Raw genomic sequence first — 16,745 nt, 5'->3', positions numbered from 1 at the left:
TCTATCTTCAGCTGCCACAGACTGTGATGATGTGTGTGTGAGTTGCATTTCCATGAGTATGTGCGTGCATGTTGTCTATTTTCAATGAAGACCTTGTTGGTCGAAAGCTAACTTTCCGACAGCCTTTTTGTTGTGCCTATCTGTGACTCAGTATCTCTGCTATATGGTGAGTAGCAATTATTCTTTTCATAATATTGTTACATTCCTTCCTGGATTTTCCATTATTTATGACAAACCTTTATACATGGTGATTCACAAAGATATGCAAATATTTTAATATGTTATTCTGCAGGTAAAACTAAAGGAAAAAGTTCGTATAAACATAGGTCCGCAAATGTTTAGCTACGAAGTTACAGTTAATAAAAGATTTTGCCTGAAATTTAGCAACTTTGCTAATAAGAAGCCATCACGAAACTGTATGAGGTTAAAGTAAAGCATGATTTCCATTTATTTTGTTGTTATTGATCTGGTGAATCTAATAAAACATGTCCCGGATTTGTATCTGCAGTAGTTTTCCAGAGTATTTATGTGATCTTGGCTTTAGAAACTTTTTAGCACATAAAACAGATCACTCCCTTCTGATTTCTCAACATGAGAAAATTCAATCTAAGAACATTTTCTTTAATTCTAATTTTGCCTACAGTCACCTTCGTTACACTTAGTTCCCTTTGGTTCCACATATCGCAAATTTTTCCTGACCATGATTTCTAAAGGACCCGTACTATCTATTACAAACTGTCATTCCAATTCTTCTGGCTCTTCAAAACTTCTGAAATTCTTGCATTTAGTTTGAAATCACAAGACTTAATAGTTGTTGTTGTTGTGTTGTGGTCTTCAGTCCTGAGACTGGTTTGATGCAGCTCTCCATGCTACTCTATCCTGTGCAAGCTTCTTCATCTCCCAGTACCTACTGCAACCTACATCCTTCTGAATCTGCTTAGTGTATTGATCTCTTGGTCTCCCTCTACGATTTTTACCCCCCACGCTGCCCTCCAGTGCTAAATTTGCGATCCCTTGATGCCTCAAAACATGTCCTACCAACCGATCCCTTCTTCCAGTCAAGATGTGCCACAAACTTCTCTTCTCCCCAATCCTATTCAATACCTCCTCATTAGTTACGTGATCTACCCACCTTATCTTCAGCATTCTTCTGTAGCACCACATTTCGAAAGCTTCTTTTCTCTTCTTGTCCAAACTGGTTATCGTCCATGTTTCACTTCCATACATGGCTACACTCCATACAAATACTTTCAGAAACGACTTCCTGACACTTAAATCTATACTAGATGTTAACAAATTTCTCTTCTTCAGAAACGATTTCCTTGCCATTGCCAGTCTACATTTTATATCCTCTCTACTTCGACCATCATCAGTTATTTTACTCCCTAAATAGCAAAACTCCTTTACTACTTTAAGTGTCTCATTTCCTAATCTAATCCCCTCAGCATCACCCGATTTAATTTGACTACATTCCATTATCCTCGTTTTGCTTTTGTTGATGTTCATCTTATATCCTCCTTTCAAGACACTGTCCATTCCGTTCAACTGCTCTTCCAAGTCCTTTGCTGTGTCTGACAGAATTACAATGTCATCAGCGAACCTCAAAGTTTTTATTTCTTCTCCTACTCCAAATTTTTCTTTTGTTTCCTTCACCGCTTGCTCAATATACAGATTGAACAACATTGGGGAGAGGCTACAACACTGTCTCACTCCCTTCCCAACCACTGCTTCCCTTTCATGCTCCTCGACTCTTATAACTGCCATCTGGTTTCTGTACAAATTGTAAATAGCCTTTCGCTCCTTGTATTTTACCCCTGCCACCTTCAGAATTTGAAAGAGGGTATTCCAGTTAACGTTGTCAAAAGCTTTCTCCAAGTCTACAAATGCTAGAAACGTAGGTTTGCCTTTTCTTAATCTTTCTTCTAAGATAAGTCGTAAGGTTAGTATTGCCTCACGTGTTCCAACATTTCTACGGAATCCAAACTGATCTTCCCCGAGGTCCGCTTCTACCAGTTTTTCCATTCGTCTGTAAAGAATTCGTGTTAGTATTTTGCAGCTGTGACTTATTAAACTGATAGTTTGGTAATTTTCACATCTGTCAACACCTGCTTTCTTTGGGATTGGAATTATTATATTCTTCTTGAAGTCTGTGGGTATTTCGCCTGTCTCATACATCTTGCTCACCAGATGGTAGAGTTTTGTGAGGACTGGCTCTCCCAAGGCCATCAGTAGTTCTAATGGAATGTTGTCTACTCCCGGGGCCTTGTTTCGACTCAGGTCTTTCAGTGCTCTGTCAAACTCTTCACGCAGTATCTTATCTCCCATTTCATCTTCATCTACATCCTCTTCCATTTCCATAATATTGTCCTCAAGTACATTGCCCTTGTATAAACCCTCTATATACTCCTTCCACCTTTCTGCTTTCCCTTCTTTGTTTAGAACTGGGTTGCTATCTGAGCTCTTGATATTCATACAAGTGGTTCTCTTCTCTCCAAAGGTCTCTTTAATTTTCCTGTAGGCAGTATCTATCTTACCCCTAGTGAGACAAGCCTCTACATCCTTACATTTGTCCTCTACCCATCCCTGCTTAGCCATTTTGCACTTCCTGTCGATCTCATTTTTGAGACGTTTGTATTCCTTTTTGCCTGCTTCATTTACTGCATTTTTATATTTTCTCCTTTAATCAACTAAATTCAATATTTCTTCTGTTACCCAAGGATTTCTATTAGCCCTCGTCTTTTTACCTACTTGATCCTCTGCTGCCTTCACTACTTCATCCCTCAGAGCTACCCATTCTTCTTCTACTGTATTTCTTTCCCCCATTCCTGTCAATTGTTCCCTTATGCTCTCCCTGAAACTCTCTACAACCTCTGGTTCTTTCAGTTTATCCAGGTCCCATCTCCTTAAATTCCCACCTTTTTGCAGTTTCTTCAGTTTCAATCTGCAGTTCATAACCAATAGATTGTGGTCAGAATCCACATCTGCACCTGGAAATGTCTTACAATTTAAAACCTGGTTCCTAAATCTCTGTCTTACCATTATATAATCTATCTGATACCTTTTAGTATCTCCAGGTTTCTTCCAGGTATACAACCTTCTTTTATGATTCTTGAACCAAGTGTCAGCTATGATTAAGTTATGCTCTGTGCAAAATTCTACAAGGCGGCTTCCTCTTTCATTTCTTCCCCCCAATCCATATTCACCTACTATGTTTCCTTCTCTCCCTTTTCCTACTGAGGAATTCCAGTCACCCATGACTATTAAATTTTCGTCTCCCTTCACTACCTGAATAATTTCTTTTATCTCGTCATACATTTCATCAATTTCTTCATCATCTGCAGAGCTAGTTGGCATATAAACTTGTACTACTGTAGTAGGCATGGGCTTTGTGTCTATCTTGGCCACAATAATGCGTTCACTATGCTGTTTGTAATAGCTAACCCGCACTCCTATTTTTTTATTCATTATTAAACCTACTCCTGCATTACCCCTATTTGATTTTGTATTTATAACTCGATAGTTATCACAGTTAATTTGTTACATATAATGTAATGTTTAAGTGGGAATGGAGGTGAAACCATCGATAATATTCTCAGCGTAAATATTTAGCACATTTGTCAACCTGTTTTTTCTTTTTAATCGCAAACTTTGGCAACTTCATCATGTCAAAGTAGTTTTCCTAGTTCAATTGATAAAAATTGAAGAATTTTTACATTACACTAAAAAACTTATCCCTTATTGTACTTTTACTTGCAAAACACCTTGTTCCAATATTTTGAATCATTCATGAAAAACCAAGGATGTACCTGCTATATTGGACATTATATTTTATACAGTAATGAGTACTCAAAAATATGCACCCAGTTTAACATTTCTCTTTGTTATACAACAATTACCTATGATTTATCTATGTTATATTTTATTGCAATACACAACTAGAATATGCAGTCCTCTCTACTGTGAAATTCTTTCTCTATGTCCAAAATGATCAGTATAATTTATTTTTACCTCTGCCAAGCTTCTTGGACCTACTCCTAAGTTATTAGGATCGTGACTGTGCCAGCTCTCCATACGCTGCATAGGATCCATGTCTCCCAAAGATGCGAGACACCTCGGACAAGGTACTAGTCTTGTAACCAGGAATTTTCCTTCTGAGGTGTGCACAAACCTGGTTCCTGTCATTCATGACAAGTAACATAACTATTATTAGCTACAAATGAGAACTGTGCTATTCACCAATGATAATGATAACACAAAGAGATATATGATGGAATCAGTCATTGGAGTATTACCTAGAGTAGGGTACCAGTCCTCTAGTAAGATGTCAATATGATCCACAGCTAATGCTAGGAGTTTTGCAGTGCATTCTGGACTAGGGTCCAGAACAATTGCCTGATAACCTATAGGTTCTCCTTCAGCATATTCATCTGTGATAGGTCTCTTTATAACAATGGTATCTACAGGAAAATATATTTCAAGTATAGAAGAATTTATCAGATCAACATCAGTCCAAGCTTCCTCCTGTTTCAGACGAAACCTACAGAGAAAAGAAAAAAATAAAAATAAAAAGTAATGTAAAATATACTTGTGACTATTGAACAATTCTTAGTAAATATGAACACAGTTCAAAAAGTGCAACAGTTTTAAATTTGATCTGAGCTGTGTGTGTGATATAAACATGGCATCTAGAGGATACCAATGTCAGCACAAATCAAATATGGTGACTAATTAAACAATCCACAAAGAAGAAAAATTAAAAAAATATTTAAAATGTATTTATTTTATTTGCTTCTTGATAATGTCTCTTACAATGAGTAATTATCAGTGGAGCAGGTATCTCAGTATGCAGCAACCAGTTACATCCAGAATGGAGCAAGAAGCCCCACAAAACCACAGGCACCATTGTCATATGTTTAGCAGCAAGAGGTAATGTAAGCATATGTTATAAAACATTTCTCTCTTTCACAAATGTTCATATCACAGAGCACAGAATAACATGAGAATAATTCTTCTAATGTTATGGGTTTAATTTACAAGATCTAGCTGATTGATACTTTGCATCCAGCCTCAAAATATAATGCCAGAAGAGTGAAAACTATTACATTTTGTACCAATTTTGACAATGTTCATTCTTTGGAAGAAGGAAAAAGATTATGACTTAACTTCCCACCAATCACTTGGTTGTTAGAGAGGGAACACAACACACACCTGGATTGGTGAACAATGGGTAAGAAATGGATAATGTCTTATTGAAATGAACCATCACAGCATTTGATGAGGAAAGCAAAGAAAATCAAAATCTGGATAACTGGACAGAGTTCTGAACAGCCATACTCCCAAATATGAATCCAGTGTCTTAATCAGTGTGCCATCTCACTGGGCAATTTTAATTACTGACTACACAAGGTCACCTTTGTAGCAAAATACTATTTCCAAAATAAGTTAGAAGAGCAAAACAGAAACTTCTGATGAGCTCTTGTGTATGGACACCTCCTTGTCCAGTTGTTAATTAGAACTGAATGGAAATATGTTTTCTAACAAAGTTAAGAAAAACAGATTGGAAAATTACTACAAAATATTTTCTTTACCAATGCATAAATGATAGTTTTCTCTCATCCTGTGGATGTATAATTCTGCTAGTTTTGATTTCACATCAGACTATAGAAAATGTGTGTTTTTTACTACTCAATGACAAAAAAAGACAAATTTCTTAGCAAAGCAACAACAAATATAAGCTGATAAAATCCCATGAAATAAAACTTGTAAGGTCATGTGCCAACACAGTGTTGGCAGCCTTCTAAAACATGAAAATAAGTAACCTTTCTGGCTTGAGAGAAAACATAACACAACAAAGTTACCTTTTTTCTACAGTTTCCAATATTAAATAAACTGCCTCAACTGTCTGCCTCCACACTAGTAGTGGTGCTGTTGTACTTCACACCTGTATCATCTTCCATAAAAATGAAGAAAGCAAGAATGGAAAGAATACTGGAGTCTCATCTAGTGTGTGCACGTGTGTGTGTGTGTGTGTGTGTGTGTGTGTGTGTGTGTGTGTGTGTGTGTGTGTGCGCGTGCGTTCGCGTGCGACCACTTGCGCGCGCATTTGGAGCTTACAGGTGCTCAGTGACAAGGTTATCAGTGTCCTTGTACATATTAAAAGGAACGAAGATGGATAAAATGACTAAGTTACACAGTGAGGAGCAAACCTATAAAATATCTCATGCACTCATTCCCACCTCACTTGCATTAACCCACACAATCACTCTATCTTACAGGCCTTAATACAACGGAGGAGGGTAAAAGGTGCTGACATGGCTGCTTGTCCTGTTCCGGAGGTTTCCCCTCAGTCTGCAAGATCCGGGCGGTCGCAGAGGGTGGGCTTACTGGTAGTTGGGAGCTCCAACGTCAGGCGCGAAATGGGGCCCCTTAGGGAAATGGCAGCAAGAGAGGGGAAGAAAACCAATGTACACTCCGTGTGCATACCGGGGGGAGTCATTCCAGATGTGGAAAGGGTCCTTCCGGGTGCCACGAAGGGTACAGGGTGCACCCATCTGCAGGTAGTCGCTCATGTCGGCACCAATGATGTGTGTCGCTATGGATCGGAGGAAATCCTCTCTGGCTTCCGGCGGCTATCTGATTTGGTGAAGACTGCCAGTCTCGCTAGCGGGATGAAAGCAGAGCTCACCATCTGCAGAATCGTCAACAGGACTGACTGCGGACCTTTGGTACAGAGCCGAGTGGAGGGTCTGAATCTGAGGCTGAGACGGTTCTGCGACCGTGTGTGCTGCAGATTCCTCGACTTGAGCCATAGGGTGGTGGGGTTTCGGGTTCCGCTGGATAGGTCAGGAGTCCACTAGACGCAACAAGCGGCTACACGGGTAGCAGGGGTTGTGTGGTGTGGGCTGGGCGGCTTTTTAGGTTAGATGGCCTTGGGCAAGTACAGAAAGGGCAACAGCCTCAATGGGTGCGGGGCAAAGTCAGGACATGCGGGGACCAAGCAGCAATCGGTATTGTAATTGTCAACTGTCGAAGCTATGTTGGTAAAGTGCCGGAACTTCAAGCGCTGATAGAAAGCACCGAAGCTGAAATCGTTATAGGTACAGAAAGCTGGCTGAAGCCAGAGATAAATTCTGCCGAAATTTTTCAAAGGTACAGACGGTGTTTAGAAAGGATAGATTGCATGCAATCGGTGGTGGAGCGTTCGTCGCTGTTAGTAGTAGTTTATCCTGTAGTGAAGTAGAAGTGGATAGTTCCTGTGAATTATTATGGGTGGAGGTTACACTCAACAACCGAGCTAGGTTAATAATTGGCTCCTTTTACCGACCTCCCGACTCAGCAGCATAAGTGGCAAAACAACTGAGAGAAAATTTGGAATACATTTCACAGAAATTTTCTCAGCATGTTATAGTCTTAGGTGGAGATTTCAATTTACCAGATATAGACTGGGACACTCAGATGTTTAGGACGGGTGGTAGGGACAGAGCATCGAGTGACATTATACTGAGTGCACTATCCGAAAATTACCTCGAGCAATTAAACAGAGAACCGACTCATGGAGATAACATCTTGGACCTACTGATAACAAACAGACCCGAACTTTTCGACTCTGTATGTGCAGAACAGGGAATCAGTGATCATAAGGCCATTGCAGCATCCCTGAATATGGAAGTTAATAGGAATATAAAAAAAGGGAGGAAGGTTTATCTGTTTAGCAAAAGTAATAGAAGGCAGATTTCAGACTACCTAACAGATCAAAACGAAAATTTCTGTTCCGACACTGACAATGTTGAGTGTTTATGGAAAAAGTTCAAGGCAATCGTAAAATGCGTTTTAGACAGGTATGTGCCGAGTAAAACAGTAAGGTACGGGAAAAATCCACCGTGGTACAACAACAAAGTTAGGAAACTACTGCGAAAGCAAAGAGAGCTTCACTCCAAGTTTAAACGCAGCCAAAACCTCTCAGACAAACAGAAGCTAAACTATGTCAAAGTTAGCGTAAGGAGGGCTATGCATGAAGCGTTCAGTGAATTCGAAAGTAAAATTCTATGTACCGACTTGACAGAAAATCCTAGGAAGTTCTGGTCTTAGTTAAATCAGTAAGTGGCTCAAAACAGCATATCCAGACACTCCGGGATGATGATGGCATTGAAACAGAGGATGACACGCATAAAGCTGAAATACTAAACACCTTTTTCCAAAGCTGTTTCACAGAGGAAGACCGCACTGCAGTTCCTTCTGTAAATCCTCACACAAACGAAAAAATGGCTGACATCGAAATAAGTGTCCAAGGAATAGAAAAGCAACTGGAATCACTCAACAGAGGAAAGTCCACTGGACCTGACGGGATACCAATTCGATTCTACACAGACTACGCGAAAGAACTTGCCCCCCTTCTAACAGCCGTGTACCGCAAGTCTCTAGAGGAACGGAGGGTTCCAAATGGTTGGAAAAGAGCATAGGTAGTCCCAGTCTTCAAGAAGGGTCGTCCAGCAGATGCGCAAAACTATAGACCTATATCTCTGACGTCAATCTGTTGTAGAATTTTAGAACATGTTTTTTGCTCGAGTATCATGTCGTTTTTGGAAACCCAGAATCTACTATGTAGGAATCAACATGGATTCCAGAAACAGCGATCGTGTGAGACCCAACTCGCTTTATTTGCTCATCAGACCCAGAAAATATTAGATACAGGCTCCCAGGTAGATGCTATTTTTCTTGACTTCCGGAAGGCATTCGATACAGTTCCGCACTGTCGCCTGATAAACAAAGTAAGAGCCTACGGAATATCAGACCAGCTGTGTGGCTGGATTGAAGAGTTTTTAGCAAACAGAACACAGCATGTTGTTATCAATGGAGAGACGTCTACAGACATTAAAGTAACCTCTGGCGTGCCACAGGGGAGTGTTATGGGACCATTGCTTTTCACAATATATATAAATGACCTAGTAGATAGTGTCGGAAGTTCCATGCGGCTTTTCGTGGATGATGCTGTAGTATACAGAGAAGTTGCAGCATTAGAAAATTGTAGCAAAATGCAAGAAGATCTGCAGCGGATAGGCACTTGGTGCAGGGAGTGGCAACTGTCCCTTAACATAGACAAATGTAATGTATTGCGAATACATAGAAAGAAGGATCCTTTATTGTATGATTATATGATAGCAGAACAAACACTGGTAGCAGTTACTTCTGTAAAATATCTGGGAGTATGCGTGCGGAACAATTTGAAGTGGAATGATCATATAAAATTAATTGTTGGTAAGGCAGGTACCAGGTTGAGATTCATTGGGAGAGTGCTTAGAAAATGTAGTCCATCAACAAAGGAGGTGGCTTACAAAACACTCGTTCGACCTATACTTGAGTATTGCTCATCAGTGTGGGATCCGTACCAGATCGGGTTGACGGAGGAGATAGAGAAGATCCAAAGAAGAGCGGCGCGTTTCGTCACAGGGTTATTTGGTAACCGTGATAGCGTTACGGAGATGTTTAGCAAACTCAAGTGGCAGACTCTGCAAGAGAGGCGCTCTGCATCGCGGTGTAGCTTGCTCGCTAGGTTTCGAGAGGGTGCGTTTCTGGATGAGGTATCGAATATATTGCTTCCCCCTATTTATACCTCCCGAGGAGATCACGAATGTAAAATTAGAGAGATTAGAGCGCGCACGGAGGCTTTCAGACAGTCGTTCTTCCCGCGAACCATACGCAACTGGAACAGGAAAGGGAGGTAATGACAGTGGCACGTAAAGTGCCCTCCGCCACACACCGTTGGGTGGCTTGCGGAGTATAAATGTAGATGTAGATGTAGATTAAAACATAAGTAAAACCACAGAAGAGCTAAAAGAAAGGCATAGGAAAATGTGACTGGCTGACCACTTACAAACGACATAGGGAGCCAGTCACCCTGTTAAAACATTAAGAACCTTTCCCTAAAATCTGAGGAAACAAGTTTGACATAGCACAAAACCTTAAACCTCTAACCAAATTTGTTTTGTTCTCACTTAAAATAGAGGGTAGATCTGCCAGCAAATCTGCCACTGCCACTTGATCTAGTAAAATGTGATGTACAGTGATCTGTAGGTCACAAGCACCACACACTGGAGGGTACTCTAGGCAGAGCAAGAAGCCATGAGTCAGAGAACTGTGGCCTATGCAAAGACGAGTAAGGAGAACTTCATCCTGTCTGCATGGCTGGAAGGAGGTGCGCCATGGCCATGTAGTGGTCTTTACTAGACGCAGTTTATTATTAGTCACTTCCAGCCACTCATCTTCCCATCGACGCATAACTGTGTATCTCAACAAAGAGGTAATAGAACGCAGAGGATAACACACTGAAATAACTGATGATTGCTACATGCCTCCTTTCACTCCCCAGGAGAAAGATACCTCCTTCCCACTCGATGTAGTTGAAGGAGGGCATCCTGAATATTCTGGACTACTTTATTTGTAGAGAGTGAACAGCACTCAAAGAATTGGAACAGACAAAAATTTAACACTTGAAGCATGCCTCATCTGCTCCAGTGCCTGCAAGAACTGCATTAAATACAGTAAAGTCTAGAGGCAATCAGGCTTTGAGGACACGATCAGGGAAAACAACAGAGTAACCAACAGAGTTCTCCCATTTCAACCCACCTGTAAAGGCAGTTTTAGAGTTGTGGTGCTCGGTTAAAAAATCATAAAATAATGAACTAAAAACATATCCAGGAGTGCAATCTCTCCTGTACTGTACCAAATCTAAAATTATTCTGGGCTTCTGCAGTAATCATGTTGGCAGGCAGTTAAAACCCTGGATTTGGGGTTGTATGTGCTCCATGCCAAGTGACTCCAGCACATTCTGCACACTGATACCAAATGACCTTGTTGCATATGGACAATTGGAGAAAAGGCGTTCCAGAGGTGGACGAGCAACAGTATGGTATGCAGATGAAGTTGGAGCTGTGAGAAACTTAAATGCCTGACACACCTTGAGAAGCTCCTACTGGATGGCGAGTGGGAGTTCCCCAGCCTCAGCATAGAGACTGGGTATGGGCCTTGTCCTCTATGCACCACTGGCCAGCCTAATTTCCTCATGGTGGATAGCATCAATAATCTTCAGTTAGGAAGGCCTCGCTGTACCATACACTGTGCTCCCACAGTCTACCTGTGAGTGCAAGAAAGCCCTATAAAACTGGAGCAGATGAGTCCTGTCTGCTCCTCAAGACCTGTGGCTAAGGCACTTTAAGATATACAGTGCCTTCTGGGTCCTGGCTTTCAGGTGTCTCAAGTGTGGTAACCATTACAGTCTGGACTCAAGAGACCTCGCTGGGTCTTTTAAAATGTAGAATGATAGCCCTCATATGCAAGTCAGGTAAATTAAAAATATGTTGCGAACGATTAAAATGAACACACACACACACACACACACACACTTATCTGCAAAAACTGAAAAACCTCTCTTGCAGTCCACTCTTCTAACCCCCGCACTCTAGGCTGTTAACTGACAGGTCGCTGCTGCAGCACAGGAGGAGGAACAGAAAACAGCAAAATCTAATCTCTTGTTGGCTGTGATGTCATTAGAAGTGGAGCTCAAGTTTGGATAATCAAGTATAAGAAAGAAATGCATCCACTTACTTTTCTACAGACCCATCCTATGTACACCATAACTTATTTGGAAGAAATATGAAAAACATGGGGATTTTATCCTCACTCACCCCAAATGTAAGACCAATGACATTAGCACTGCGACACCTCACACAACACTAGATTAATAGTATTACAATCCCTAATACAAGCTTCACGTGCTAAACTCTGAGAGAAGAAATCATGTACCACTTTCTTTCTGAATTACACAAGGCTTACTTTTCTATGTTCCTCAAGGATATATTTCATTGTTATTGAAATACCTCTCTTAACAGGATCAACAGATGGCGAAAAAAGTTATTTTTAATTCATAATGAATATGCCTATGACAAAACTGGAGTGTTAACAACTATGAGATGGGAAATTGAGGGGTTAACAATCAATAGCCTGTGTCAGTGACTTCTCTAAATATGTGTTACATTAATCTATCCCTTTTCTTGGTATTAGTTTTAAAACACACATTTTTCCTCTTGTCATTCTATTTATTTTCTGAAACACTTGAAATACAACACCGTTCTCTAACAAATCGATTATAATGCTTCAGCCTACTCTCTTTGCCAGTGGCCAGACTTTATCACCAAACCGTCCTGTGCCTGTACACAGAGGATGTAATACCTTACGGAATTCAGACCTTGACATTGTACCAATATGAAGCATCCATCCATAAACAAGAGAATGGATATGACTGGTTAAAATATTTAAAAATGATAGGAACTTGGGCAGATGAAAGTCACCATGTGCACCAAACATAATGAAATATTAAGCAGCAACACACTAACATCAATATGTGTGATATCAATCAAGGACGTTAGTCAAGTCACAGCACACAATGGTTTCAAATTTTATAAAGTTAATGCACAAGTGATTACAAAATTTCTTATGAATCAACATGTCCATTATCTCACAGATACTGTGATGCATTATTTCTTATGTTATGGAGACTAGATGGCAAGACACCCATCCACCAATTTCCAAAAATTATACTTTGTTACGCTGTATAAGTAACTTGCAATAGCTGTTAAATATTTGAAGAAAACCTTTTTTGTAGTCATCAGTCATATACATTCAAGTTCTTTCTTAACCAGCTTTGGTTTTTACAACCATCAAACCATCACCACTGGAAGAATAGTAGTACATCATGTGGTGTCATCGCCAGACACCACACTTGCTAGGTGGTAGCCTTTAAATCGGCCGCGGTCCGTTAGTATACGTTGGACCCGCGTATCGCCACAATCAGTGATTGCAGACCAAGCGCCGCCACACGGCAGGTCTAGTCTAGAGAGACTCCCTAGTACTCGCCCCAGTTGTACAGCCGACTTTGCTAGCGATGGTTCACTGACTACATACGCTCTCATTCGCAGAGACGACAATTTAGCATAGCCGTCAGCTACGTCATTTGCTACGACCTAGAAAGGCAACATATTCAGTTACTATATGTCTTCGAACAGATAATATTGTGAATCATGTACCATCCAGAGTGACGTTCATCATTAATGGTGGTGGTGGTAGTTAGTGTTTAACGTCCCGTTGACAACGAGGTCATTAGAGACGGAGCGCAAGCTCGGGTTAGGGAAGGAAATCGGCCGTGCCCTTTCAAAGGAACCATCCCGGCATTTGCCTGAAACGATTTAGGGAAATCACGGAAAACCTAAATCAGGATGGCTGGAGACGGGATTGAACTGTCGTCCTCCCGAATGCGAGTCCACATCATTAATGGATTAAAGTTAAGTATCAAAATAATTACGTCCGCTTTCTGAATTCTAATTCCTTGTCATGTTCCAGACCTCACGTCAGTATAGTTCTTTCCTCCTCCCGCCAGCCTGCTTGAGCTAAAATGTGTGCATTTCGGCCTCCATTAGTAACACGGTGTTGGCTCTTCTGCCAACACAACACATCAGATAGATAAAAAATGTGTGCTACTGCAAACAACGGTTAGTAGTTTCTTATGCAAACTGTCTATGTGATTTATGACACTGGTTAAATTATGTAACTATGAAAACAAGCAATTTTTGACAGTATAATGCAATCGGATAGATAAAAAATCTACACACCAAGCGGTGACAGAACACTAACATACAAGAAGGTTATAATAAAGCAAGCTTTCGGAGCCAGTGGCTCCTTTTTCAGGGAGAAAGGTTGAAGGGGAAGGAAGAGGGGTGAAGGAAAAGTACTGGAGAGGTCTAGGAAAAGAAGCAAATTTCGGAAAAGTCACCCAGAACCTCAGGTCAGGGGAGACTTATCAGACGGGATGAGAAGGAAGACTGATTGTTGGGGACTGCACTGGAAGATATTTGACAACCTGTGAGCTTAAAGGTGGAAGATAGAGTAATTACAGCTAAAACATCATATACTAGTTAATAAGAGTCAGAAGCTAAGTGCATTGTACATAACAGAGGCGGGAGAGGGACAGCGAAAAATAGACAGGTAAGGAAATGACAGATGTAGAAAACTAAAAGGAAGTGAAGAAATTAGTAGTTACTGTGAAGAAATGCTGAGACCGAAGAAATTAACGTAAATTAAGGCCATTTGGGTGGTGAGAACCAAGGACATGTTGTAGCGCTAGTTCCCACCTACAGAGTTCTGAGAAACTAGTGTCTGAGGGAAGAATCAAGATGGCGTATGTGGTGAAACAGGCACCCAGTTCACGATTGTCATGTTGTAGAGCTTGCTCTGCAATAGGATTTTGTGTGCTGTCAGTATACATCCTCTGCCTATGCCCATTCATCATAACTGATGTTCTGATGGTAGTCACGCCGATATAAAAGGCCAAACAGTGTTTACATAACAACTGGTATATGACGTGTCATTTCACAGGTGGCTCTCCCTTTGGTAGTATATGTTTTGTCAGTTACAGGGCTGGTATAGGTGGTGGTGTGAGAGTGCATGGGGTAACTCTTGCAGTGGGTACGGTCACAGGAATAGGAGCCATAGGATAGGGAGATGACTGCAGAAGGAGCATAGGGTCTGACAAGAATTACTGTGGAGATTTGGAGGGCGACAAAAAGCTATTCTGTGTGGTGGGCAAAATCTCCAACAAAATGGATCTCATTTCAGGGCATGATTTTTGGAAGTCATGGCCTTGTAGAAGTAGCTGATTAACACATTCCAGATTAGGATAATACCGAGTGACCAGTGGTGTGTTCTGAAGTTGTTTTTTGGAGGTATCAGCAGTATCAGAACTGGATGTGATGGCTTGAGGAATCTGCTTTTGAACTAGGTTGGTGGGGTAATTAAAGCCAGTGAAGAATGGTGGTGTATTTCTGTAAAGAGTCTGCACCCAAATAAACAGGTTTTCCTCGGAAGCCAAGGCTCTATGGGTGGAAACGCCTGATATGGAAAGGATGGCAACTGTCAAAACGTAAGTAGTGTTATTTGTTAGTAGGTTTAATGTGGACAGAAGTGTGCAACTGGCATTTGGTGAGTAGCTGTCCTTTGGTGAGGATGAGATAAACATCAAGGAAAATGGAATGGGATTTGGAATAGGACCATTTGAAATTTAATTGGGAGAAGGTATTCAGAAATTCCAGCAATTTTAACAGGTCAGCCTCACCAGAATCCATATGGTAAAGATGCCATCAATGTACCTAAACCAAACCAAGGGATGAAGTCTTATGGATCCCAGGAAAGCCCCCTCCAAGTGACCCATGAAAAGGTTGGCATAGGAAGGAGCCATCCTGGTTCCCATGGCCATACACATCATCTGTTTGTATGTCTGCCCTCAAAGGTGAAGTAGTTGTTGGTAAGAATAAAGCTGATTAAGGTGAGTAGAAAAGATGTCATAGGTTTGGAATCAGGTGGGTGCTGACTGAGGAAATGTTCAACAGCAGACAGATCATGTATGTGGGGGATGTTGGTACAGAAGGAGGTGGCATCTATGTGGACAAGCAACGTGTGCGGTGGGAGTGGGACAGGCATGGATTTCAGACAATCTAGGAAATGGTTGGTATCTTTGATATAGGAGGGAGGCCTTTGTACTATGGGTTGCAGGTGCTGAACAGCTAAAGCAGAAAGACATTCGGTGGGTGCTTTGAAGCCAGAAACTACAGGTTGACCAGGATGATTGGCTTCGTGGATCTAAGGAGGAAAGTAAAAGGTAGGAATGTGTGGTTTGGATGGAGTGAGAAGTTCTACGGATTGAGGTGACAGTCCTTGTGAGGTGCCTGAGGTTTTAAGGAGGGCCTGCAGGTCAGTTTGAATCAGTTTGGGATCTCGATGGCACACGCTGTATGTAGAGGTGTTAGATAGCTGGTGTACACCTTCACTTACATACTCCTTTCAGTCAAATACCACAGTGGTAGATTCTTTGTCTGCTGGGAGGATAATGATGGAGTCATTAGCTTTTAGGGAATGTAAAGCCTGGAGTTCTGTAGAGGACAGGTTATGGTCAAGTTGTAGAGACCTGAGGAAGAATTGTGAAGCAATGCTGGATGTGAGGAATTCTTGGGATGCATATAAGGGATGATTTTGAGGTAGTTGTGGTGGATCAAGTTGGGATCATGGTCACAATTGTTCATCACCCTCCCAATCTCCGCAATATTCTTGACAGACCCTATACTCCTTTAGCACAAATCTCCCTACCCTATGGTCCATATCCCTGTGACTGCACATGCTGCAAGAGTTGCCCTACGCACCCTCCCTATACCAGCCCTGTAACTGGCAAAACATATACTATCAAAGAGAGAGAGACATGTGAAACAACACTTCATATACCAGCTGCTATGTACACACTGTTCAGCCTTTTACATCAGTTACAATAAATGGGTGTAGGCACAGGGTGTATACTGGCATCACACAATATCCTGTTGCACAGCATGCACTACAACATAACAATTATGACCTTGGTGCCTGTTTCAGTACATGTGCCATCCGGATTCTTCCCCCAGATACCAGTTTCTTAGAACTCTGCGTGTGGGAACTAGTGCTACAACAAGTCCATGGTTCTCACCCCCAAATGGCCTTAATTTACGTTAATTTCTTCGGTCTCAGCATTTCTTCACAGTAACTACTCATTTCTTCACTCCCTTTTAGTTTTCTAAATCCGTCATTTTCTTACCTGCTTATTTTTTGCCATCACCCTCCCACCTCTGTTATGTACAATGCACTTAACTTCCGTCTCTTATTAACTCGTACACAAT

At 41.2% G+C, this 16,745-nt stretch overlaps 1 protein-coding gene across 1 annotated transcript in view; it reads right to left on the bottom strand.

Annotated features, from left to right (window-relative positions):
• The window catches only part of LOC126194520 (leucine-rich repeat serine/threonine-protein kinase 1), a 405,923-nt gene that overhangs the window by 71,944 nt on the left and 317,234 nt on the right, over positions 1 to 16,745 (bottom strand). Inside the window, exons 32-33 of the mRNA XM_049932772.1 lie at positions 4,293 to 4,537; positions 4,009 to 4,175 (exon numbers count right to left, since the gene is read on the bottom strand). Of these exons, the coding sequence (XP_049788729.1) occupies positions 4,009 to 4,175; positions 4,293 to 4,537 (412 nt within the window). The remainder of the gene's footprint in view (positions 1 to 4,008; positions 4,176 to 4,292; positions 4,538 to 16,745) is intronic.

Source organism: Schistocerca nitens, chromosome 1 (assembly GCF_023898315.1).
Source record: "Schistocerca nitens isolate TAMUIC-IGC-003100 chromosome 1, iqSchNite1.1, whole genome shotgun sequence".
Classification (NCBI taxonomy): Eukaryota; Metazoa; Arthropoda; class Insecta; order Orthoptera; family Acrididae; genus Schistocerca; species Schistocerca nitens.
The sequence above is the reverse complement of the archived record's forward strand: the minus strand, read 5'-3'. Positions and strand labels throughout refer to the sequence as shown.